At 52.6% G+C, this 25,476-nt stretch overlaps 3 protein-coding genes across 6 annotated transcripts; 1 reads left to right on the top strand and 2 right to left on the bottom strand.

Moving 5' to 3' along the window:
• Positions 1-134: 134 nt before the first annotated feature.
• On the bottom strand, positions 135-8,525 carry TPRN (taperin). Its single transcript, XM_026712589.2, has 4 exons — positions 5,262-8,525; positions 2,371-2,551; positions 1,864-1,991; positions 135-1,562 (listed from the first exon to the last, which is right to left on the bottom strand). Exons 1-4 carry the CDS (start codon positions 6,957-6,959, stop codon positions 1,500-1,502), a joined length of 2,070 nt encoding a protein of 689 aa, XP_026568374.1. The 5' UTR covers positions 6,960-8,525; the 3' UTR covers positions 135-1,499.
• Positions 8,526-9,051: 526 nt separating this feature from the next.
• Positions 9,052-9,838, bottom strand: TMEM203 (transmembrane protein 203). Its single transcript, XM_026712408.2, has one exon. The coding sequence runs from the start codon at positions 9,769-9,771 to the stop codon at positions 9,358-9,360; it is 414 nt and encodes a 137-aa protein (XP_026568193.1). The 5' UTR covers positions 9,772-9,838; the 3' UTR covers positions 9,052-9,357.
• Positions 9,839-9,881: 43 nt separating this feature from the next.
• NDOR1 (NADPH dependent diflavin oxidoreductase 1) lies at positions 9,882-24,459 on the top strand. 4 transcript variants are annotated; one of them, XM_087914500.1, is made up of 15 exons: positions 9,882-10,254; positions 11,324-11,458; positions 12,531-12,608; positions 12,990-13,087; positions 14,478-14,576; positions 16,062-16,163; positions 16,943-17,152; positions 17,489-17,610; positions 17,736-17,956; positions 18,467-18,574; positions 19,059-19,173; positions 19,463-19,609; positions 20,166-20,287; positions 22,738-22,832; positions 24,205-24,459. In XM_087914500.1, exons 2-15 carry the CDS (start codon positions 11,324-11,326, stop codon positions 24,347-24,349), a joined length of 1,797 nt encoding a protein of 598 aa, XP_087770626.1. In that variant the 5' UTR covers positions 9,882-10,254; the 3' UTR covers positions 24,350-24,459. The 4 variants fall into 4 exon arrangements, with proteins under 4 accessions (XP_087770626.1, XP_087770628.1, XP_026568177.1 ...); XM_087914502.1 differs by lacking the exon at positions 24,205-24,459 and adding an exon at positions 23,505-23,818; XM_026712392.2 differs by having other exon boundaries at positions 9,889-10,084.
• Positions 24,460-25,476: the final 1,017 nt, after the last annotated feature.

Here is a 25,476-nt window from a genome sequence, read left to right as displayed (position 1 = left end):
AGCAAAATGGCCAGATGCTATAGGAATCCACGACTGAACGTTGAGGGGATCTAACTGCAGGTCCACGTTGGGATTCTGCACGCAGATAAGAGCGTTTGCATGAAAGAGCCCAATAAATCACCCAACAACAATCATGAAGAAATCACTTGTGTGGTTTAATGAGGAAGGCCAAAGTGACGCCATTCGAGGGCAGAAGAGCAACGTGTACAGTAGTTTCATTTCTCCAGGCGGATCTGGCGGAGTGTAAGATCAAACCCCCGGCTTCCTCCATTAACAATTAAGTGCAAAATATAGAAGAGTCAATTAGCTTGCTTTGATTTAAGGTACTAAAGAAAAAGAAGACAAACGCCTACTCTCCAGGTGGTTTAAAACTTGGTCCTTTCACGTGTGGCTGAGCCTGTCACATAAACACACAGCATTCTGCTTTTGCTTGGAGTGTGGCTGAAATGCTAATGAGAGTGTTTTATTTCGGTTTTCCACAACCTGAATGCAGTGCTAGCTAGTTAATCTGTATAATCCTCCTTCAGATGGTCAGACCAGCAGCTCTGCTGGAAAATATGAGAGCAAAAGGTTATCGCTGTACTTGGAAGAGGAAGGATCAGAGAGCCAGGGGTCTCCATCCGTTCTCCAAAGATTCAGACTTGAGCTGAGTCAGTGCTGAAAAACTTGGCTCCAAGCGCTGGGCAGCAGTGAACTAGCACCGAGTGGCACAGCAAGTAAAGGATTGGCCACCTGACCTAGAGCTTCATTCAGACACGGGGAACTCTTAAAAGCCTGTTACCAGCATTTGGGGGTCTGCGCCGCTGAAAACAAGACTATAAGGATCACAACTGGCCAACTTTTCTACAGGATTCCACAGGAGGCATCTAATGGGGTGATGTAGCTGTGCAGCTGAGCTGCTGCACCATTTGGTCCTAGAAATGCAAGCATCAGATTAGGAGGGTGCATGTTTGCGATTAGCCCTTTTGGGATCTGGAATCTTCTTTAAAGTAAACAGAGTCCACTAGTACAGTTAGTCTGTTAAAGGCAACGTTATTTGTCATTATTTGCCAAGCTGAAAAACTCAATGGCCACTTCTGCTAAGTGTTCGGAGCATAATTTCCCCAAGGTGAGTTCTCAGGCAATATTTTCCGTTAGGTTACAGCTTGCTTGCTTGCTTGCTTGTTTGTTCGGCACCCAGCTCTCATCGCTGAGCCATCTTGTGCACATCTGGCTGGAGGGAGCAGCTCAGCCTAGTGGCTCAACAGCGGTCTGAGCTTTTGGCGGCCCATTCAGCATCTGGCCACCTCAGGCGATTTGTTTTTCTCAGAACAGGAAGGCTGCAGGTAAAACACCCCCCCCCCCAAACTGCCAAAACGAGGTGCATTTGAACGTGAGGCCCTCTGGGGCACCTCAGTACCTGAGGAGGGAAGAGAAGTTTGGCTTTGTGTGCCACCTTTGTCTCTCCAGGTATCTGGTAGGGAAAAGGTGCGAAGAATATATTCAGCGGCGCTCAGGACTCAGAAGTAGAGGGCAGGTTCGCTACTGAAGTCAGACAGGTGGCTTTTTTCGGCAGGGGTGAGCTGTGAAGAGACAAAGATAGCTACCATGCTGTTGTTTTTTTCCAGAGAAGAGAAATGCAGCAAAGCAAAGCCCTCCGTCCCATTTGCTAGAAAGGGCAGCCATTCAAAACTGGAATGACGCTGAGTTTTACCTGTACCACCGGCTGAGCTGCTGCAAGCACAGAACTTTGCCTGCTGCCTCTGCTCTATTGCAGAAAAGTTTATTTTGTCTGTGCATTAAGAAGCTGCCGCCCACTGATACGTCCCACCCCACCCCAAGGCTGTAGGCAAAAGGACAAGAACACGCCTGCCCAAGTCTTACCATGACCTGTTGCTCTGGTTGGTCAGTCTCCTGTGGAAGGGCTCCGATGGTTGAAGGCAGCTTCGGGTACTGTTGCTCCTGCCACTTGTTGAAGCCTAGGGAGTGCTTTGGAGTGTAACCTGACAAACCTATCAAAGAACATGAGGTCCAGAATGAGCAGAAGAGGAAGAGGAAGATGGGGTGGCATGAGCAGAGATTCCACTGAGGAATCCCTGAGGCTGGAAAGTCATTGTCCTCTGCAAAATCTCTACTGGACATCAAGAAGGACGTGGAAGTTTAAAGTATCAACTTCCTGAATATTTTTTTTCTTTCCTTCTATTTTATTGGGGGACGTTGCCGTTTTAGCAGCAGGTGCTTAATACCTACTCCGTTTCTGAATGTGGAAAGTACGGGATAATAGTGCCATTGTCTCGCCCAAGCTCGTTCCAAAAGTGACATCATGATTGGGGATCTGCCATAGCGTCAACCCAAAAGGTTTTGAAATAGGGTAGAAAAGGAGAGGCTTACCTGAGTTGATTGGGTGTGAGTTGACAGTACTGCTCGGATGAGGAATGCGAAAGGCAGGCTTCTCATCCACTTCTGTGGCATATTCCTCTTCCTCCTCCTCCTCCTCTTCCTCCACTAAGGAGCTCTCAGACGGATATTCAAACATGGTTTGCAAGCTGGTCTCGTTGAAGGATATTTTCATCTGAAAGAACAGTAAGAAGTTGCTTTGCAATTCTACCGCAGGTTTCAGGGAGGCAAATTTCTCGCTTATTCCTTCAGTATTTTTATTTGATTTCTATAGCCACCTATTTCAACAGGTGACGAGTGGGAATCAACAGGCAGACAGAACACTTTTGAATGCTTCAGGAAGTTTCCCAAGAGGATATAGAGCAGATTCATAAGCCGCCTTGTCATATTTATTGATATCCCACCTTATTTTTTACAGGTGGGTCAGGCTGGCCCAAAGTTACCCAAATGGCTTTCATTCCTAAGGTGGGACTCAGAATTTACTCTCTTTCTAGCCTGGGACCTTAACCACTCGGCCAAACTGAACGTATAACTTTTGCTCCCTTTTAGAACCTCACATCATCTTCACTGTCACCGCTTAAGAGTCTTGTTCTGAAGCAGCTACTTTAAAAATAAAGTAACTTATGTCCCAAACAAAAGCAATCTTGTTTAAAAGAAACATGAACGGAGAAGCTAAGACTACAATGCTCGCATATGGCCAGTAATCCAATTTCAAGCATTGAAAAGAAAAAAGCAGGCGGTTAGTTCTCCAAAGTCTCTTCTAAGCTATGGAAAATACATCACAAACTGCAAGGTCCTTGTGGCAATGGCCAGGTGCCCGGTGGTCCCATTTGCAGAGTTTCAACAAGACAGAACAAGAACTTTAGGAAAGCAACCTCAACACTGAGCTTAAAGCCTTATGAAATCGATTCACGCAAAAAGCTTTTCAGTTTGTGTAAACATCCACAGCGTCCGGTGGAAAACTTTCGTCGTCATCAGCGCAGAAGCCAATGTTTCCTTGGTTCTCACACTACTTCCAGGTGTTTCCTTATTTATCTCTCCTTGGATCATCATTTTGCAATTCAAATGCAAACAAACACTGGGCCAAAATGCCAGAAGAAAGAAGGCCCGTAAAGTGGATTGCCTTTCAGCCTGTAATCAACACCCCGAAGGATCCTGCAAAGGAGCGCAGGATCAGGTGCCACTGGGGAGATCCAGGTTTCAGACACTTGGGGCAAGTTTGCTAACACTCACTCACACACACACACACACACACGGTTTCTAACTCAAAGTGTCTCCCCAAAAGGGAAGATACTGCAAATATTGGAACAGCAAGCAAGTTAAAACTCTTTGACCGTGGCCAACTTCCACAGTCCACCAAGTTTTACTTTAAACCGCCTTGGACCAAGAACAAGAGGCCTTGGGGCCAAGCACATCCTCAGTCTGGGAGGACTCCTCTCTTTCACCTTCACCTCGTTCACAGAGCTCCTGCAAAGAACTACAACCGCTACTTGGAACTCCAGGAAGAAGTGATCTTCATCACCAAGAACTAACTTGCAGTCCTTTGAAAGTAATCCTCTTTGGATGAAGTTGGCAGGCTGTTTTCTGGCCAACAGGTATCCTGTGGACATAAAGTAATTTCCAGGAATGCTTTATTCTGACCGGAACAGCCAATCAGGCCACGTTCAGGAGCTGTCCTTCCAGCAGGGGCCTCTCATCAATGCTCCTGTTTTCTTTGTTGATAGCAACCTGAGCTCCCAGGCCAAAAGCCAGTTAACTGACCAGAGCAGGAACTGAACACAAGGAGCACAAAGATTCTTCAAGGGGCAGGTTTCCCTCTGGCGACTTCGAAATATAAAAGTCAACCTCAGCTGGGACAGGGCGGGAAGCCCTTCCACAGCTGGAAAGGGAGGGGGAGCTCAGTAGGCAACCCATTGAAGGACAAAGAAAAACTGGCACTAGCCCTCAACGAGGTGGCACTGGGCGGGGGGGAGGGGAGGGGGAACCCTTGGTGTAGAAAAAAAAAATACTTTGCCAGCTAAGAAACAGTGCAGCAATGTCTCAAAGGGAACTTGAGCTGCAAGGAAATGTAGACATAATTCCCTCCTCCAGCCCGACCCTTGATATTGCATAATAATTTGATCACTTTTACCTCACTTTCCCACCCTGCGTCTGCCACACCCTGTTAGAGGAATCTGTACCAATGGCAAGTCAACTGCATGAATCAGAAGGAAACAGACGCTGGTTGGGTATGAATCGGTTTGGGAAGTGACCCCAGCCTAGCACTGGCCCAAAAGCAATTGGCCTGCATTGCCCATCAGTTTCTAAGCAGTTGTAATCTTGCAGAACACAGGAGTGTGAAAAGATAGGAAGCCACATTTGCCCTTTTTAGCCTGTCATCTTGAACCCTGATCTGTATGTATAGACTGTAACTCTTTCGCCAAGAGAAATTCTTATCCCCCAATAAAAGCACAACTTCAAAAGTTCACTATTATTATTTTTTTAAAAAAACTTTCTAAACATAAACAATGCTTGTTTGTATAGGATCCACCACCACTGAATCACAGCGCAGCACCAAAGGGTGCCTTCCTTACCCTCCACAACGGATGAATGAAATCAAGCGTGCAAAAAAACCTTTCCAAGTTCTCCTTTGCGATTTCACACAGCTAGCTCTGCACTTGCATTCAAGTCTGGCCTATTTATACCGTGAGCTACTCGAAGTGAACAGTGGCACATCGTGTTCCCGGGGCTCCCTAAAGAACCTATGAAATTGAGAGGCCCTAGGGCAGTTGCACAACAGCAACCCAGCACTCTTCGGTTAAGTCCTGCTCACCTCCGCACGCTGCAAAAATTCAGCAGAAGCATAACCGAAACAAAGGACTGGTCAGCCACTGTCAACTGGTTACCTTTTTGCGCTGAATACCCGATTTGCTCATGCAGGACTTATTAAGAGAAAGGTAGCCGCCAATCACTTCGATCTCATTGACGGTGGGGTAGCGTTTTTTGAGGCGACCGGATTCCTGCTGGAGGGCTCCCATCTGCGCTTCCCTTTGGCTTCGATCCTCCTCCTCCTCCTCCTCCTCCTCCTGGACCCAGGCTCTGCTGAAGGGCTCCGGGCTGGCTGCGGGGGGCTTCCTTTTGGGCACTACGGTGAAGGTGCTGGCGCGGGGAATGGAAGCAGCGGAAAAGGTGGGCAAATCAGGGTCCTCCGTCAAGGCACCTTCTCCGGGCACACGGAAACCCTCCAGCCTGGGGCTTAAGACTTTCAAGGGCGGCATGGCTGCCACCAAGTCCTCGTCTATGTAAGTCACGGGCACCGACTTCTCCTCCTCCTCCTCCTCCTCCTCCTCCTTCTCGGGGGCAGCAGGCAGGGCCTCTGCGGGCGGAGGAGAGCCAGGGGGCTCCTCTTTCCGATGGGGCACGAAGAGGAAGGAGTTGCGGGAGTTGAGGCGCAGGCTGGCCAAGGCGCGCGCCTGGAGGTCGTGAGCAGGGATGGCGGCGAGATCGGGCTTCGGCACCGGGCGGATCTCGAAGGAGCAGCTGGAGCTGAACAGCGAGGAGGGCCGGCTGTCCAGAGTGGCACTGGACGGTACAGGCGGCTGGGGCGAGGTCTCCGGGGCAGCAGCAGCCTCGCACTTTGGCTTCCCCGCCTCAGCTTCTGGTGGAGAGGAAGGCCCGGGGCTCCGGGAGGATGGCACGGCTTTGGAGACAGCAGCCACCCCGCGCTGGCCGGCACCGCTGGCGGGAGGGAGAGCGGCGACCTCCGCCGCCTTCGCCCGCCCGTTGCTGAGCGCGGGGGCGGCTGCGAGGCCGGCGCGGTGTCCCCGCGGATTCACCACGAAGGAGTTGGAGCCGATCTTCTGCAAGAAAACGCAGCCGCCGCCGCCGCCGCTGCCCCGAAGGCCGGGCGAGGGGGCCGGCCGGGCGGCGGGGGGCCCGGGCGGCGGAGGCACCGGCAGGGCAGGGCCGTCGCCCCCTCGCCCCGCCTTCCCTTGCGCCGCGCGGTCAAACTTCTGCAGCAGCCGGCTGACCAAACCGGAATCGGGGCCTTCGGCGAGCGGCGGCGCCTCGGGCTCGTAGACGACGACTTGGACGGCGCGGATCTCGGTGACCGGAGGAGGAGGAGGAGGAGGAGGGGGGCCGCGGCGGGCGAGCAAGTCCCGCAGGGGGCTCCGACGACCGAGGGCGCCGCCTTGCGCGGCCTCCGCCGGGTCGCTGGACTCGATGATGAGGATGTTGTCGGCGCGGATGGTGCGGATGCCGGGCATGGCCCCGTAGAGCTGCAGCAGCTGCGCCAGGGCCGGGGACTCGGCGGCCGGGGACTCGGGGGAGGAAGCCGGCCCCGGGAGCTCGCAGGCGCCCCGCCGCCGCCGCCGCCGCTGCTCGCTCTCCAGGCGCATGAAGGGGTTCTCCCGCAGCGGGCCCAGGCTCTCGGCCACCACCGGCCCGGCCTCGCGTCCGTCGGGGCTCTGGCCGGGCCGCGGAGCAGAACCCCGGCCGCGCTCCAGACCCATGCCGGCCGCCAGTTTGGCCCGCTTCCGCTCCAGAAGGGCCAGCTTCCAGGCCGGCGCCTCGGCCGGCGCGCCCTCCCGTAGGCCGCTCATGGCGAGCGGGCAGACTCCCACCTGGCCGACCGGCCGCCGCCGCCGCCGCCGCCTCCAGCCACTTCCTGGGCCCGCCGGCGATGGCGCCGCCCACCGGCCGCGGAGGAGACGCCCTTGGCCAGAGGCCGCGCCGATTGGCTGCCGCGAAGGAGTCCCGCCTCGGCGCACCAAAAACGAACCCGATTCGTCCCGTCGCGAAGTCTCGGGGCGTTGCTGGATTTCAGCGTGGGAGCCGCGTCCGTCTCAGTCGACAGCGCCATTCATTGGACGGGGAGGCGGGACAGCCCCGCCCAGTCGATTGCCGAGGTCTCCCATTGGTTTTTTTTTTTTTTCGTCAGGTAAAGCGGAACTCTGGTTCCGGAGGGCTTGGAACGGAATGGCGCTCTTCGGGCGGAAGCCACTTCGGGCGCGCCGCAGCGCTAAGCGGGAAACGTCCTTAGGCCTAAAGGCAACGCTCCGTACAATCCCGTCAAATTAGACACGCGTCCCGTCCCCGCACTGCGCTGGGCAAGAAGCCCCGCCCACGCGCGCGCAAGCGAGGTCTATTGGGCAGGAGTCGCGTCTTTTGGAGAAACTCGTCAACCATTGGTCGGGAGCCTTCCTCCCGCTAGCTGGGGATTCTGGGAATTGGAGGCAGGCAAGGATGGGCTACCGGGGAGCGATGTAGCAGCCTTTTCGCCTCCGGAATCTCCGAGGCGGCTTTCCTGCCTGCGCCGCAGCCCTTCTGCGGGCGATAGGGTAGAGCTACTCGGACAGAACTTCCCGCCGTCCCCCTTCTGGGCTGCTTGCCCTCCCCATGCTTCCTTCCTTCCCTGGGTCGTGTCTGGCCTTCTCCACGCGCTCTTAAAGAGAAGCTGAGAACGTAACCCATCCAAACCTGCCATGCAAATTTAAGGCTGCACTGGGTTTGCCTGCAAGACTAGTCCGCCCGAATTAAAATATGGTTATTTTGTTTATAGGGTCGGTGTATTGTGAGTCCAGGCAATTGGGTTAATTAAATACGCCGTGTTCCAGCGGGCCACGAGTCAGCATATTGCCCAAACAGTAATTAGGACTGCAGAAAAAAAAACAATTACTACCAACCTGTCTTCCATTGAGCACCTGTATCCTGCATGAGTCAAAAAGAGGGCTGTGAAAATATACAGACCCCTCACATCCTGGACATAAACTGCTTCAACTCCTTCCCTCAAAAGGACACTACAGAGCCCTGCACACCAGAACAACTAGACACAAGGGGAGTTTTTTCCTGAACACCATCAAATAATTCCCACAATACTGTCCAACTATTTACAAAGTCTGCACTACTATTACTATTAATCTTCTCTCATCACTCCTTATCGCCTATCCCCTCCCACTTGTAACTATGTAACTTTGTCTCTTGTATCCTTACGACTTATATTGACTGTTTCCTAGTATGATTTGACGGCTTATTGTACCCTCTATCATTAAGTATCATACCTTGATTCTCAACTCTTGATGAAGGTATCTTTTATGTATACTGAGAATATTTACACCAAAACAAAACCCTTGTGTGTCCAATCACAGTTGGTCAATCAAGTATTATATTCTATTCCATGTTATATAGCTATATGTAAGGCTGTGATACATGCTCATCTATTTTTTTCACATTTTTTCTTCTGGAACTCTTCCAGCAATCCAGATCATAACAGTTATTAGCTAAATCTCTCCGTGCTGCCCACACGAGCCAAATCAAAATCCTTAATCCTGAAATTGCATGTTTCAAGCCCCTGACAAGATGCAACTTTAGAAAGGAAGCGGTGGCCGCAAGCTTTCAATCGAGGTTGCTGGACTACAAGCATTCGACAAGCGCTTACTTCATTTTCAGCTACACACTTGTAATTTATATGCCATCTGTTTCATTGGTGTTTGCCCTTTGCAAGAAGCCCTGCTCACGTTGAATGTGTGCAGTTAGCAATAACTTGGAAGTATACCCTTGCGAAAAGAATCCTGTATCAAAAAACTGCCTGCCATTTTTCAAATATTGGTTGTCAGCTATTTCTCAAAAAGCTTTTCTTTCAACATTTAAAAACCAAATCTCAGTGTTGGGAAGAAAAGCAAGAGGCTTACATACTGGCTCTACATTTTTTTATTCTTGATTTTAATCAGAGCTCGCCCAGATCTTCTGGCCCTCAGGAAATCAGAGTCCAATGGCAGAAGAGCCGCCATTATGCCCCCAGAGCCCAAGAACCGTTACCGGTGTGTGCAATTCTCTGCCCCTGCAGCACTCCCCCCACCCCCACCATGGCGTGAGCTTTCAGTCCTCGGTGCCAGGAAGCAGCCGCAGCCGGTCAGGGGGTCTTCCAGGAGAGTCCCGGTCATTCCTGCCAAGGCTGCCAGTGGGAAGCGCCTCCTCCTCCTCCTCCTCCTCCTCCTTCTGCTAATTGACTCGGCAGGCGCGGATCATGAGGAGCTGAAGCAGGATGAAGACGGGCGACATGATGAGCCCGTACCAGAGCGGCTCGTGGCTCTGCTCGCCCAGCTTCTGGCAGAGCAGCATCTCGAAGACGAACTTGAGGCTGAGCAGCGTCAGGATCCAGAAGAGGCGCAGCACGGCCAGGCGCTTCTCGCCGTCCTGGAAGAGGCGCACCGAGACGATGGCCGTGAAGTAGGTGCTCAGCCCGTCGGCGGCGAAGAGCGGCGCGAAGACGCTCCACCAGCTCAGCCCGGCCGCCGCGCCGTCCGCCTTCAGCGCCAGCAGCCCCGAGGTCGCCAGCAGCGCCGCCGCCTGCAGCAGGAGCTCGAACGGCGCGAAGCCCAGCCACTGCACCAGCTCCCGCAGGGAGAACAACATCCCCGGCTTCAGGCTCCGCGGAGCCGCCCCGGCGCTTCCGGCGCGCTCCGGTGACGAAGGCGGGCGCGCGCGCGCGACGGAGGAGGGGGGGCGTGGCAGCCCCGGCCAGTGGGACGGCGCCTGCGCTTGGCCCCAGCTGAGGGAGAGTCGCCGTCCGGCCGGCAAGAGCGGCTTCCCCGCCACCTCCCGCTGCGCGCATGCGCCCTCCGCCCCAGCGCGCCGCCTGAGGCGGGGATGTGCGAAGCAACCCCGGCACTTCCCCGCGGAGCCGCGTTTCTATCCGCCGCTCGGCTGTCCCGGCGCCACGGACGAGGTCAGGCGGGGGAGCTGCTGTTCCCGCGACCCGTCAAAGCGGCGCGGCGCTTGGCCGGGAGGGAGAGCTCCTTTGGGGGGGCGGGGAGGGGGCGAGGTCGCTGGCCGTAGAGAAGCGCCTGTAACTCCGGACGGGGCTCAAAATGTTGGGAGCATCCCCACAAGACTGAGGTGCCGTTGGGATACCGTGAATCTGGAGGGAGGGCAGCTTCCCTGAAACCTCCAGGCTCCAGTGTGGAGCTGCTGGATGTGACTTCTAGTCCCCCCGGGAGCCTCTCAGGCGGCCCTCCTCCTCCTCTGCATTCCTGAAATGTGCAAAGACACTCTAAGCGGTAGTTTTAAAATATATATGCGTGTGCGTATGTATGTATATATGTATACATATATGTGTTTATATACATATTATAGGTATGGTATTTAGGTTTCTTCGGGTATTTTCCCACGTCTTAATATTTGTGTTTTTATTATAGCAATGTTTCGGCGGAATCCCATCTGCCAGAAAACAAATATCTTTCTCTCTCTCTCTCTATATATATAAATCTTTCCCTCTATCTATGTATATATATTTGAGATAGATAAGATAGATAGGTGATAGATATAGATATAGGTAGGTTGGCAGATAGATTGGGTAGGTAGGTAGATAGATAGATGATATATATTAGATATAGATATATAGATATTTGTTTTCTGGCAGATGAAATTCTGCTGAAACGTCGCTATAATAAAAGCACAAATACTAAGACGTGGGAAAATACCCGAAGAAACCTAAATACCATACATATAATACCCGCGGAAACATAAGAAAACAGACATACATATGTACATATATATACATATACATATATATATATATATACATACATACATACATATACGTACATCATATATACGTACATATATACATACATCATACATACATACACACACACACACATAAAATAAGGGGCACAGATCTTATTTTATTCCACAAACGCTTCTACGGTCACATGTAGGCATTACAATATATCTCATTTTATACATGGGTAAATTTGGCAGGACCAACCTGTTTTGTCTAAAACAAGTCCGTGTTTAGACTTGGGATCTTCTTTGAATTGCTCAGGAGGCGGCAAGTAGGTACAGCTGGGCTGAAGTCGAGAGAAAAAAAATCCGTTTTCTCTTTCCCCTGTTTCCACTGACAACTTAAACTGGGAAAGTTGTGCCTCCTAATGCCTGGATGTTTCCATCCTGCTCCCTCCTTTAGATGGCAGCCCGGAAGATGCTTGTGCTTTATGGCAGCCAGACAGGAACTGCCCAGGATGCCGCCGAGAGGGTTGGCCGAGAAGCCAAACGATGCCATTTCCACTGTAAGGTTGAGGCCCTGGACGATTACCAGGTGGTGAGTAGCAGCTCAGGGTCTTAAAAGTGGTTTCGGCTTACATATCGATAGAAAGCCATCCCGCCTCAGCTTAAGCTGTGGCGTAGACCAGTGGTCGCCAACCGATGGGCCGAGGACCACTGGTGGTCTGTGATAAAATGTTGGTGGTGCACAGAGAAATATCACCCCCAAAGCAGTTAATTCAGGCTGTGCAGGAACACAAGGCTTGTGTTGCTTGCATTGCGAACAACACAAGGTAGTGAGGGGAGAGGGGAAAGGGCGGAGGGGAGGAACTTGCCCCACTCACCCCACGCACCTGGCCTGGCCATTGGACTGCTTCTTTCCGCTTCTTTCTTCTTCTGCTTTTGGCTGCACACAAGGAAAGCAACAGAAATCTTTCTTTCTCTCCCCCAAACTCTGCCAGAATTGAGTCTTTGGGATCCTGCAAGGCGTCCTGCTCCAAGAGGCTGCACCAGCAAAGACTCATTTCTGGTGGAATTTGGGGGAGAGAAAGAAAGACTTCTGCTGCTTTCCTTGCATGAAGCCAAAAGTCTCTCCCTCCCCGTGACAACGGAGCTGGAGATGGTATCCTGCGATCCCAAATAAAGAATGATCCATTGGTAGGAAAACGGGGTGGGGAATTTTCCTGCAGATTTTTTTTTTTTTTTGAATTTTCCCAGGGTCTCTGGGACTTAAAATTATGAGTTTGGTGGTCCCTGAGGTCCAAAAGGTTGGCGACCCCTGGCCTAGACCCAGCTAGCCGACCTGTGGAAGAACTCCTTCCCTTGGTCCCAAGGGAGAGCTTCCAGCCAGAGGAGACCGTGGTTTTTCCTGAATTGAGTGGGAACTGCTTTTCACATTTATTAATTTTTAAATTACATTTTAGCCCTTTTGTTTCACTTTTTATTGATTTTAATTCATTTCAATAGCCGCCCAGCTCAACAAGTGGTGCTTTTGCCATTTTAGCTGCCCCAAATATAATTGGTGGGTGGCAATGAAATCAATGTTCGTGAAGAACCTTGAGGGCTTTGTTGAGGAACCGATTGTGACTCTCTCTCTCTCTCTCTCTCTTTGTTGCATGGCTTCTTGGAAGGCAAACCTGATTCATGAGCCGCTGGTGATCTTTGTTTGTGCAACCACAGGACAAGGAGACCCTCCAGATAATATGAAGGTCAGCTCCGAGCCCCTCCCCTTGTTCCTTGGGAGGGTACAGGCCATGAACATGAACCTTTCCCTCCCTGATTATAGGACTTTATTGGGCTCGAATCGTTTGGCAGCAGAGCCTCCCGTCTACGAGTTGACCCTAGGAAGCCTCTGGGGCAGAGGGGGAGCCCCTTTGCCTGTGTGGCTGGCTGCAGCCTGGGAATGCTGACCTGGCTGACCCCCCGCTCTGCCTTTTCCTTGCCAGCCAGCAGGGCTGATGGCTGCCATTCAGTTTTGGTTCCCCCTCTAGTAGGGCTGGCGCCAAAGTCCATGCAGTGAGCAGGATAGGGTTCCTGGGGGAAAAACTTCCATGTAATGTCTTCCTTTGGGGACTTCTTTAATTTTCCAGAATTTCTGGAAGTTTATATTCCGGAAGAACTTGCCTCCCACTTCCCTGTGCCAGATGGACTACGCTGTTCTGGGGCTTGGGGATTCCTCATATCCCAAGTAAGTGCCGCTTCTCTCTCTCTCTCTCTCTCTCTCAGGGAAGTTAATAGGCCAAGCATGGTAGTCAGAGTTCTTCATCATGTTGTAGTTCCAGCCTTCTGAGCAGCGGCTGCTACTGCTGACCAGGTTTTGGGGCTCTAGAGCCATGGTGGCTGACCTTTTTGAGGTCCTGTGCCAAAAATTGTGCGTGCACTTGCACGCTTGTGCTCAGGGGCCAGCACCCAGAAGGCAGTGTGCACCCCGCCCCACGTCCCCTTCGCATGCGCGCGCAATACCCACCACCACCCACCCCCGTCGCTCCCTTATCTGCACTGTGCCTCACAGCTGATTTTCAGCCTCCCAAAAGCTTGGGAGAGACTTCTGCAGGCTTCTACAAGCATTGTAGGCCAAAATCTAGCCCTGTTTCGTCACTTCCTGTTTTTCTGAAAATTCCGGAAGTGACAAAACGGGGCTAGATTTCGGCCTACAAAGCTTGTAGAAGCCTGCAGAAGCCTTCCTCAAGCCTTTGGGAGGCTGAAAAAGGCCTCAAACCGGCCGAAAATCAGCTGTGAGGTGCGCACATGTGCAGTGAGGTAAGTTTGCCTGCAGCTCGCATGCCGGCACAAAATGGTTCTGCGTGCCACAGGTTCTAGGCTCTAGAGCTTTGTCAAAAGAAATGTGGGGCACAAGTAGCTAACGGGGTGATCTAAGTATTGTTAGCTATAGGTGGCTATAGAGTTGTACAGAAACAGGTCATTGAAATGCTACATGAATGGGACGTTTTCCTTTTTTTGTTTGCCTTTGAATAGCATTCACTATATTCTGAATAAGATTTGCAGGCCTCTCTTTCTCCTGCAACCTTCTTCTCCCCCCCCCCGCCTTTTTTTTAAATGCCCTATCGTGGTAGTGACTTTCATCCATTAAATGGCGGTGCCTTTAGACTGCCCTGTTGTGCTTATCGCTACAAACCTGTTCGCTGTTCCGGGGTCTCATCCAGCTGTGCCAATAAGTTCTTCAGGATGCTGTTGAATAGATTCCTCCCCATCCTATCTCTCTCCCCTTTCTCTCTCTCTCTCTCTCTCTCTCTCTCTCACACACACACACACACACACACGTACACACACGTACACACATTGCCATTTCACCACCCTGTCCATTATAGCGCTCTGCTTTTTCCTAGAGGATTGAATTGTTTATCATTCCGAACGCAGTGAGAGGAGGAGGCTTTTAACAAGGTTATTGTCCCCCTGTGAGGTGTCCTGGCAAACAAGGTGCTTCCTTGCATTGCCTTGATCCAAAAGACCATTCCTGCTCTGTAACTCATTTCCGCCTTCTGTTTCTGTGGGGATGGACGTTCTGGAAGCTTCCTCCTCAATTGCTGCTCCGCATGTTGTTCTGTCTCCTGGTCCAGGTTCAACTTCATTGCCAAAAAACTGCACAGGCGGCTTCTTCAGCTTGGAGGCAACCCCCTTGCGCCTGCTGCCCTGGGTGATGACCAGCATGACTTGGGGTAAGAGAAGAATACAGGGACTTGTTAGGGAACTCTGAAAAAAACACAGGGTGTGAACTCATAAAATATTTCTCTGTTCTTTTTAGAGTTGCCAACAGAAAGGGAGCGGGGAGCAGTGTAGAAAGCTGCAAAAACGAAATTGCATTCCATAAATGTTTTCATAGATAGTTTCCAGGCGACGGAAGTTTCTGCCGTGCAAAGTTCTAACTGGAGAATATGAATACTTTTGGCTATGGATGTGTCCCATTGGAGAATATGAATTATGATACATCCAGGGAGTGGGAGGAAACCAGGGTCAAGGGCGACTGTGCTGTCCAGACAGTTTAGAGTTTATGGGATTTGGGATAGTTAGGAATTGAGAGCTGTCCCCTTAAGGGAGTGCCTCATGATCAACGTAGTTAAGGTATCCTGGGAAATGTAGTCCATGTCACGTGGTCACATCTGTAATCCTGATTGGTCACTAAATTGACTCTTGTTCGGTTTGGGGGAGGCTTCCTCACTCTTGCCTGAAGCCATTACCATGTGGCTTCTTCAATCATCATGGAGTTGAGACCTTATTATCTTCCTACACCACACAATTCATTGTACAGGACAGGCAGAATAGCGACAATGAATGATGTGTCTCAGAGTCAGCTACACCCAGGCAGCGCCAGCATGTCTTCTCCTAATAAATCTTTGAGCTTTGACAATCAGGCTAGAGACTCATGATTTAAATGGGGGTCACTACTGGAGCCCTGACACAGAGCTTTTCTCTTATCCCCTACTCCAGTGGTGGCTAACCTTTTTGGGCTCCTGTGCCAAAAATTGTGCATGCGCTTGGACGCTTGTACTCGTGTGCCGGCACCCAGAAGGTAGTGCACATTCCCCCCCCCACGCATGCGTGTGCAATCCCCACCCACCACCCACCGCCCCCTTTCCTGCACTGCACCTCACAGCTGATTTTCGGCCTCCCAGAGGCTTGAGGAAGGCTTCTGCAGGCCGAAAACTAGCCCGTTCGTCACTTCCGGTATTTTCGGAAAAACAGGAAGTGACGAAACGGGGCTAGTTTTCGCCTGCAGAAGCCTTCCTCAAGCCTTTGGAAGGTCAAAAAGGCCTCAAACCCACCGAAAATCAGCTGCGAGGCATGCACAAGCGCAGTGAGGTAAGTTTGCCCGCAGCTTGCACGCCGGCACTAATGGTTCTGCGTGCCCTCTGTGGCACACATGCCATAGGTTCGCCATCACGGCCCTAACTTTCTTTACCATTCTTCTGCTCCTTGGGTCAAAAGCTTCCTATCCCACTTCCAGGTTCACAGAAGCTGTCTCCTGCCCAGTCGCAGGGCTCATTGTGTGTGGTGGCCATTGGTTGGCCTCTTTTCCCACCCTTGCTGGAGGCGCCAGTCAGAAAATGTGGGCGCTCTACGAGCTCATGGTTGCTGTACTGAACCCTAGTAACCGAACACAAAGGAAGTTCTCTTCCGAAACCCATTTCTTTTTCTTTTTTTAGACCGGATGCCGCCATCGACCCCTGGCTTTTGAGTTTATGGGAAAAGATCTTAGCTCTATATCCTCTTCCTCCCGGCCTCTGTGTGATTAGCCCCGATGTTTTGTAAGTACAGCAAGAAGGAAAAGTGACATAGAAACGTGGGTTACCTTTGTGCACGTGTTGGTTAAAATAAAATCGAAACTCTTTTCCTTTTTGAACCAACCAAACGGAACTGGGTTGCCTTTAAAGGGAGGTAAAGGAAAAAAAAGGATGGGTTTGCCACAGCTATTCAGCATTCTCCTGCCTGCCCCACCTGCTGTTGTGGTTCGCCAGCAGCAGGTGTGGACGGCTGAAGTCTCAGCGAGGACTCAGGTGAGGGGCTTGCGTGGGATGCAGGGGTGGGGCCAGGACCACCAGGGAGTGGAATGCTGCCTTTGGAGATGGTGGAGGCTGGCAGCAGTGAGGAAGAGGTCCCCGAGGAGCCTGTGCTCAGTGTGCGTGCGCGTAGGGCTGCTTGAAGGAAAGGTTGCAAGGTAATGGCCCCTCCCTGAGAAGATAAAAGCCAGATGAGAAACTGCAGCTCTTTGCAGAAGGCAAAGAAGTTTGATACTCGAGCCTGGTGGACGTTAGAATATCTGAGTTGGTGTTTTGGAGACTCTTTGATTTATGGTTTAGGAACTTTATTCTGTTGTTCATGGCAGCCTTGCAAGAACTTGGCAAGGCTCTTTCTTGTCAGAGCTAATTAGTTGGACGCCGCCTTTTATCTGTCAAGAAACAGGATTCGTAAATGAGCCAGGAAAAGGTTTTGCTGTTACCTTTGTGTTTACTCTCGTGGAACCAGGTTTGGGTCAGAACACCTGCTGGGGAAAGGCAACTTATCACCCCAATTCTGACTTCCACAGGTTACCACCCAAGTACACCTTTCAGTTCCTGGATGAGGCCTCTGGTGACCTCCGCAGGGCGGCGCTACAACCGGAAGGTGCCTTGAGCGATGTTCCATCAGAAAGGAATCCTTTCTGTGCCCGGATGGTTTCCAACGAGAGGGTGACCTCCGAATCCCATTTCCAAGACGTCCGTCTTCTTGAATTTGATATCACCGGCTCTGGGATCGAGTGAGTTTCCTTGGTTCGTTTTTGCTGCTCTCTCCTGGGTCTTCAAGTGGAGTGCGCTGATAAAGGGTTAGAAGAGGACCAAGAAGGGAGGGTCCATCGCCCGGCGTCCAGGTTAGACCCTGGTTGCATCGCCTGGTAAAAGGAAGGCAAGGGAACATCCCCCGCCCAGCCCTCATTAAGAGTTGCCACGACTTGAGGAGGTTGCAGGCAGCTTCCTGGGTCCCCGACAAGGTTTCGCAGGGCAGCTTGTCTTAAAAGAAAGCAGGAACCCCGAGAGTCTCTGAAATTGATCCCCAGCAAGGATCCCAGATCTCAGGCCTCGCCTCTCCCTGGCAGATACGCTGCAGGTGATGTTGTGATGATCCAGCCACAGAACGACGCTGAGGAGGTGCGGCATTTCTGTGATCTCCTTCGCCTGGACCCAGATGCCTGCTTCACCTTGACGCCAACAGAGGCAGGTATGAATAGTTTCCCTCTGCAGGCTCTTCAAGCGAGATTTTAGCCCCTTTCCCAAGGAGCTTTAACCCAGTAGGCTTTCAGCCACCCACGGTCCTGTTGATTTCTTGGACCTCCTGCGTTCCAGGTACGCCTCTCCCCGCTCACCTGCCCCAGCCGTGCACTGTCCGTTACCTGGCGACCCATTACCTTGACATAACGTGCGTCCCTCGTCGCTCCTTCTTCGAGTTCCTCTCCCACTTCTCTCCAAATGACCTGGAGCGAAGTAAGCTGCAGGAGTTCAGCTCAGCCCAAGGCCAGGAGGAGCGTTTCGCTTACTGCAACCGGCCCCGCAGGACCGTACTTGAGGTAGGCCAAGCCAGCGTCCTTTCCGGATCTGCACCCGGCCACGGGGAAAGGCTGCTGTTTGCTAATCGGAAGGTTTCGGTCTTGGCCTCCTTGTCTGTCAACAAACTCAACCACCTTCCTCGATGAGTCCAGATCACCTTCAGAGCCTGCCAGGAGCCATTGCCCTTCAAATAGCTTTGCCCTTTTTAGTTGCGTGGCTGCGATTTTGTTCGTTTTTTCTCCCTCTGTGAACTCTGGGTTGGAGAAACCCCGTCAACTCTGGTGCTTGAGATCTCGCAACCATTTACCCGGGTGCTTTCTGCCCCAGCTGGTCTGGTTCCATTAAAAAAAAAAACCCTCCAGATCCTCTGCATCAGGTTCTCTTTCGGGATTGGCTGCTTCAGAGAAGTCCTTTCCGGCAGCAGAAATGTCGCCGCTTCCTTTTCCGTGTCGGGTTCTTTTATTATTGCCATTGACACTTAACCTGAATCAAGCCTGGTTTTTTTTTTTTTTTCCCCTCCTTCCCCCAAGGTCCTCTGCGACTTCCCCCACACAACGTGTGCCATTCCCTGGAATTACCTGCCAGACCTCATTCCACCAGTCAGGCCCCGGGCCTTTTCCATCGCTTCCTCAATGCTAGTAAGAGTATGCAGGTGCCTGGAGGGGAGGGGTGGGGAGGGGAACGGGGCAGGGGGGGGGGGGGCTGACTGGTGCTTTGAACTGATGCTAAATGGATGCTTCCTTCACACACACACACACACACACACACACATGACTGTGTTGTCTTGGGCCGCGCCCCAGGTCATCACAGGCTGTGCTGGTCCTTTCCCTTTCCCCACAGAACCAAAGAAATAAAACTCTCATGCAGGGGGAGTTTTTCTGCCTGTGTCTGGCCAGTTCCCCCCCAAAAAAACAACTGATTGCTTATGGGCATCACCACCACCGCCACTTCTTTATTTTTATTTTTTCAAGAAAGGGGGGAGGTGTTTTTTCTGCTACTCGGGGCATCAGGTACTTTCTCCCCGCTGCCCGAGTTCAGTTCCGCCAAGGGCCTCCATCCGGGGTCCAGGGCTTTATTCTCTCTCTCTCTTTCTCTCTCTGCCCCCCGCCTTCCTCCTCCCAGATGCATCCCAGCCGGATTCAGATCCTCCTGGCTGTGGTGCGATACAAGACCTCCCTCAGTAAAGCTCGGCGGGGCCTGTGTTCCACCTGGCTGGCCTCTCTCAACCCACAGAACGGTGAGCTACCTTGCTTTCGCCCCATCAAGACCCTTGTGAACAGAACGGGAGGGACGGGGGTGTATTGGGGACTATTTATCCGGTCACGTTTGTGTGCCGCCGAACTCCTAACAACTCCACTGCCAACTATCAAGAGAAGAAAATAGCAGTAAAATAAGCACTTAAAATAAGAATAAGCTTTGCGCCCTCTCTGTTCGAAGATCCCAAATTGAGGCTGGGGGAGGCGCTGTGCCCACCCCACGCCTCCTCGCTTTCCTTTCCTTTCAGCGGCTCCTCTCTCCTTTTCCAGAGGTGGTGCTGGTTCCTCTGTGGGTGAAGAAAGGGACCCTGAGATTCCCGGGGGAACCAGCCACTCCGGCAGTCATGATCGGGCCCGGCACTGGCGTGGCGGTTTTTAGAGCGGCAATACAGGAGCGAGTGGCCCAGGGCAAAACAGGTGAAGTCGCTGTGCGGGCGAGGCAAACTTCTAAAAGTCTGGCCAGTTGATCTTGAGAGCAGTCGCCCAAGCACACCTGGGACAGCCGTGACGCGTACGGCGTGGTCTCGCTTGTGGTTTTCGGCCGGAGGGGCTGTGGATTCACCCGTAGTTTTCAGGAGGGTGGCGCACGGGAGAATTCGGCCATATTCCCGTCTCCGCTTGGGTGCCACGTCAGAGGCCTCTCGGGTTTTTTTTAGCAGCCGTGTGAATGGCCGCTGTCAGAAGTGCGATCTCTTCCGCTGCTTTGATTCCAGCTGTCGGCCATTAAATGTCCAACATGCCCTTATTTGCCCCGTCCGCACATCGGTCAAGCGGGAACCGGGATTGGCTCTGTTTTCCTGTCCGGCATGGCATCGATTGGCCAGTCTCCCTTAGACCATGACGACATGGGCGATGGCTCTGCCCAGAGCCTTTAGCAAACAAGCCCAGCTGACCCTTCTTCCTGCCCAGTTGGCTGCTCTGGCCGTTGACCTTCCTGATGCCGCCCCCCTCCCCCTCTTGGTCTCCCCCGCAGGAGGGAACTGCCTGTTCTTCGGTTGCCGAAACAGAGCCGGAGACTTTTACTGCCAGGCGGAGTGGGAAGAACTGGTGAAGAAGGGCCTCCTGGTGCTCTTTGTGGCCTTCTCCCGGGATCAGGTAAATCCCGCGGGGCGCAGCCTCATGCGGGGGGGGTTCGCGTGCCCTTCCAAGCACAGGATGCAAGCACAGGATGCCTCTCAGCCGGGATTGCTGCAATGGGCATTGGAGGGGTCCGAACCGGGAGGGAGAGCGGGGGGCAGAAGGAATCGCCCCACGTGCCAGCCGGAAACTTCGGATTTCCGCTCCCATGAAATGGACGTAAGGCAGATCGAGGAGGGCTCTGGAACTGTCCTCCGTGGAAGGCTGGAAGCAGGAGCCATGTTTGCACTGGAGGAGGTGGAGTGGGGGGGCATATCAGCTGTTTTTCCTCTCTCCCACCTGCTTCTGTGGCTTGGTCAGCTGGGCTCCTTCTGTTGAGGGGTGGTCTCACCTTGGAGAAGCCGGCTGGGTGGCAGGTCCTTTACTCAAGGTGGACAGGCTCCAGTACTGCCTGGCCTTTGGGGGCAAAAAACCACAGATTGCGGTGCTTTGGGTCACAAGATCCAGCCATCCTCGCTGCCCCTTGCTTTGTTTCACTGGAGCAGACGGGGCTTTCCACTTAGCCTAAGGTCTGGATCCATTGCTGTTCTGATAGTTTACTTTATGGTCATTGCACCTCGTACAACGAAATCAAGCACCATCTTCAGTGCACATCATGACCCTGAAAATAAACACAAACACACACATCCTGCACACTCCACACATTGAATGGAAAACCCCCGATACCGCACTATACGGTAGAATTCAACAGAGCTACTGCCCAGGGATAGAAGATGTTTTTCAGCCTATTTGTCCTTGTTTTTATTATCCTGTACCATCTGCTAGATGGTAGTAGTTAAAAAAAAGGGGTGCCCAGGATGAGATGGATCTTTGAGAATGTTTTGAACTTTCTTAAGGCAGCGGGAACTATAAAGCTCTTCCAAAGAGGGGAGAGGGCAACCCATGATCCTCTGGACAATGACATTAACCCTCTGGAGCGCTGTCCTACCTGCCCCTGTGCAATTGGCAAACCATACAGAGGTGCAGTAAGTTAAGATACTCTCTATGGTGCAGCGGTGGAAGGTCACCAGCAGTTTTTTATTCAGTTGTTGTTTTCTGAGAAGTCTCAGGTAGTCTAATCTCTGCTGGGCCCTTTTGACCAGGGATGCAATGCGAGCACCCCCAGGTCAGGTCTTCTTTTAGGGTAACACCCAGAAACTTAAAACTAGCCACTTGCTCCACTCGGTCTCCATTGAGAAGCAAGGGCTGGAGGTCTGTTCTGTTCCTTCTATAGTCCATGATACTGAATAAATGCGGGCTCGATATGGCAAGAGTGCTGCCTATTTCCAGTCAGGCAGGCCTGACTCTGGCTCTCTCCTGCATTAACTGACGAAGAATCTGTGGGCAAAAGGTGTCCAGTTCTCTCCCTAATGGAGGCATCAGATTTTTTTTTTAAACAATCCACCTTACATCAAGAGTCCTTCCCGAGGCTCCAGGAAGTGGTTTGCTGCTCAGGAAAGGAAAATAGCGTTGAGTCGGGCGTGTAATAGTCCAGCTTCAGCCCTGCCTCTGGCTTTAATTCTGTCCCATTTCTGCAAGCAGGTGGAGTGGGGTGGTGGAAACCGCACGGCGGGAATGGTTCCTTCCCTTTTACAAATTCTCAGCCCTGCAGAAGGGGCTCCTGGCCACCACCTTCCCTTTGCGGCATTCTTTTAAAGCCCAGAGGATTAGCCAAGCCCGTGGCCTCCTGCGACTGGTCTTCTGATGTGGCTCACGCCCAGGAAGGGGTGACACAGGGTGTTCCTGCTGGACGTGCAGTTTGGCTCTGGCCAAACAGTCAGAAAGATGCCTTTCGGAAGAAGGCTAGGAAGAGAACAATTACAGGAGCGGCCCTGTGTCCTGCCCAGCTTCCTGCGGTGGCTGCTTGAGAACACGCAGTTGGTGTGGCCTTCCTCCGAAAGCCCGAGCGGAGCTTTGTCACGCCACATGTTTGAAATGCTTCCCTTCGCCGCCACCTTCCTGGGAACTCCGGTGCTCAGGCCGGACTCCCGCCGTGACCCCAGGCGTTCCGAGGGTTCGTCTCCCACCAGGGTTGGATATGGTTTTCCGTGTTGCTGAGGGTCCTTAGCAGCCTTTTCGTTTCGCCCAGGGGGAAAAGGAAACCAGAGATCAGGCTGGAGTATAGCGTGAGGAAAGCGACCGTATAAGAACGACGTTTTCCCTGCTTCGTATCTTTTCACTGGGCAGCCCAAGCGCGTCTCTGTAGAGGCCGGCGTGTGCCTTCGTGGAAGAGTCACTCTCGGAACAGCTTCCCATTTGTTCCGGTATACCCTCTGTTTGGGCTCCTACGCGATTGCACCCCGAGCCCAATTCGAGAGCTTCCCAGTTGGACGGTTAAACAAGTACCCCCCTCCCCGTCTTTGTCTCTGCTCCCTGTCGGAGCCTAAATCGCTTGAGGTTGCCTGACCTTTTGTGGCGTCTCCCCACAGGAAGAGAAAATTTATGTCCAGCACCGTATCAGAGAGAAGGCGGCGCTCGTGTGGGAACTGGTGAAGCACAAGGAGGCCCACATCTACTTATCTGGGTGAGTGCCAGGAAGCAGCCTAAAGAGTTAAGCCCTTGTCCAGTCATCCTCAGCACCCGAGCAAACTCCGGCTCCCGTTTACAAGGATTTTTTGTAGCATATCCGTCCCCTTCAGTGGCAGGGCGTGGAAGGAATCCTACGGCCGGTGGAGTCCGTGGTGGCTCCTCCAAAGGGCTGCTCAGGGACAGGCCTGGTGCTTTGCACTCTGCACTTTCCCCCTGTTCCTCTTGGCAAGCAAAGGGTTCTTGCCATCCGGGGACAGAAAGCCAATTCGTAGCATTGAGCGGTGCTAGAATTTAGAGCGAACTCCCATCACGAGGACCCTCAGGTCCCGGCGGGGGGTCAGGCAACCGCGCTGACTCAGCGGCTACGGCTTCTGGGCAGAGAGAGTGGATCTTTTGCGATGACAGGAGCTGCTATCCGAATCGCTTTTAACCCTCCGCCCTCCTTCCCACGCTGGGGCTCCGGTCCTTGGTTTTACGTCTGCACTGACTCCAGCGTTGGCGGCATTTCCTGGGTTTTTAAGCCTCGCCTTCTTCCAACGTGTGGCCTGTTTGCACCTTTGTGTGTATCCTGGGCGGAAACGCCTGATTCACCTTCCTGCCCAGGTCAGGGTGGAGGCCGCGTCGAGCCAGTTCTGGGGCCAAAACGAGTTTTTTCACATTTCTGCAGACGGGAGGCCAGCCTTGAGGAGGAACTGGGCGTTGCGTGGTTAGCCCAGATGCAGGTTGCACACTGTCTCCTCAAAGTTGTCTGAAGTTTTAAACATCACAACGGTGACACAATCAAAGCAACTTTTCACACGTGCCCCAAAAATAATCCCTAAAAGCTTCTGGGGAAAGAAAACCGATGCCAAGATTTTCCAGAACAATTTCCTGAATTGTCAACTTCCCTTTACTCTCCCCCCTCCCTCCCCACCTCAAGATATTTAAATATGTTTCTAGGATTTGTTTTAATACCTAAAAAAAAAAGGTAACAGTGACTTTTGATACTTGGTATTATTTTATACAGAATTTGCATTAGATTTTTGTATAATTTCTTGGTTATATAAAGCATTGATGTAGAAACAACATACGGGGATCGGTGTACGCGGATTTGGTCCTGGTCTCCTCTTGTAAGTAGCTTCATCGAAGGAAGGTCTGGCTCCACTTTGAGCCACGGCTGGAGGGCCATTAGCGCTCGATCCACCGGCCACGGGGCACAGTGGCATCTTCTCAGGTATCAGCCAGGTCGGGGTCCTTCTGCGGTGGCCCAGGCAGAACTGAATCTTCGCACCTTTCTGCAGCCCTTAGGAGCTCCGGTGTGCCCACCGGGCCCTGAGGCTTTGCTGTCACCACTTTCTCCTCCTGTTACGGCAACCCCTCTCTTCCAGAAATGCCAAGCAGATGCCAGAGGACGTGGCAGAAGCCCTGAAGTTTGTTTTCCAGTCGGAAGGAGGCCTCTCTGCTGCAGAAGCGGAGGAATATCTTGCCCTCTTGGCACAAACGCGCCGCTTCCAAGCTGAGACCTGGTCTTGAACTGCCAAGGAATCTGGGACGGCTGGGGAAGCTTATCGCCAAGGACCAAATTGCTGTAGCGGGTGCGGTGATCACCACCAATAAACCAAGCCAGGCCATTGGAGACTATCGCCGCTCGGTTCTTGCCTTTGACTGTGAGGAGGGCTGGTGGAAGGGCTTTACCGGTGTCCACTGGGACATCTCCGGGTCCCTTTTGCCTCGTTCCAAAAGGGATCGGCGGTCCATGGCAAGACAGCCCTGGGAAAGATGCCCGGCCATTGCCAGGACACAGGTTGAGAAGTCCTTCCTCGCTCTGCAGGCATTCAGAGGACGGTGGTTTCACTCTTGCGTGAGAAGACGGGAGAGGAGCCCCACTGAACTCCCTTAAATTATATTAAATTGTGGCGTGCGAGTGTCGCGTCTCACCCAACCGCCTTTGCCCCTACAGAGTTTGCGAAAATAGTCGCCGGACAGGGAGTTTATTCTTTTTCTCACCGTAAGAAGTAGAATTCCTTCACGGTTTGCAAAAGGGGGAATATAACATCTTCTTCTCAAACCGGGGGGTGAAAAGATCAAGGGAAAAGTGGAAGAAAGTATGTCCCTTCGATTTGAGTAGCTGCTCCAAGCAGCCCCAGAAGAGGTCAGGCTGGGACCGTCACTTCCTAGCCAGCTTCTGGCCAGAGAGGTCTTGTTTTCGCCCGACTGACCTTCGTTCCCTTGTCATTTTCAGGGGGTTCCTTGTCTGGGGTCCCCCCAAAGCTAACCTGGCTGGGGCTTCTGTTCCTGCAGCACGAAGCAGCTGGCTTCACAGGCAGCCAAGGCCAGAGGCACGGGAGGCAGGCCGTTTAGCCCAGCAGCCAGGCTAAGTCCAGTCCTGGCCAGTCCAGACTCGGGACTCCTCCAGATGTGACCGCTCCTGCCCTCTCTTGCTGCCAGCTCAGCCCTTCTGCTGTGGCTGCTGCCACTGTGCCACCCACGAGCAGAGAAAAATAGGCTGGGCCCCACGGCTTGAGCCAAAGCTGACCTCACTCCTTCCTACCTGGAAGTGGCACATGGGTGCCAGTGGAGAGCTGGGGAACATGGACAGTTTAAAAACAAAAAAAAACAACAACACAAGGGTAGAGTTTGCCTCGCTCCAGAAGCCACAT

The sequence above is a fragment of the Pseudonaja textilis genome, chromosome 17 (assembly GCF_049901715.1).
Source record: "Pseudonaja textilis isolate UNSWEBS1 chromosome 17, rPseTex1.2, whole genome shotgun sequence".
Classification (NCBI taxonomy): Eukaryota; Metazoa; Chordata; class Lepidosauria; order Squamata; family Elapidae; genus Pseudonaja; species Pseudonaja textilis.
Note: the sequence above shows the minus strand (reverse complement) of the source record. Positions and strands in the feature narration are given on the sequence as shown.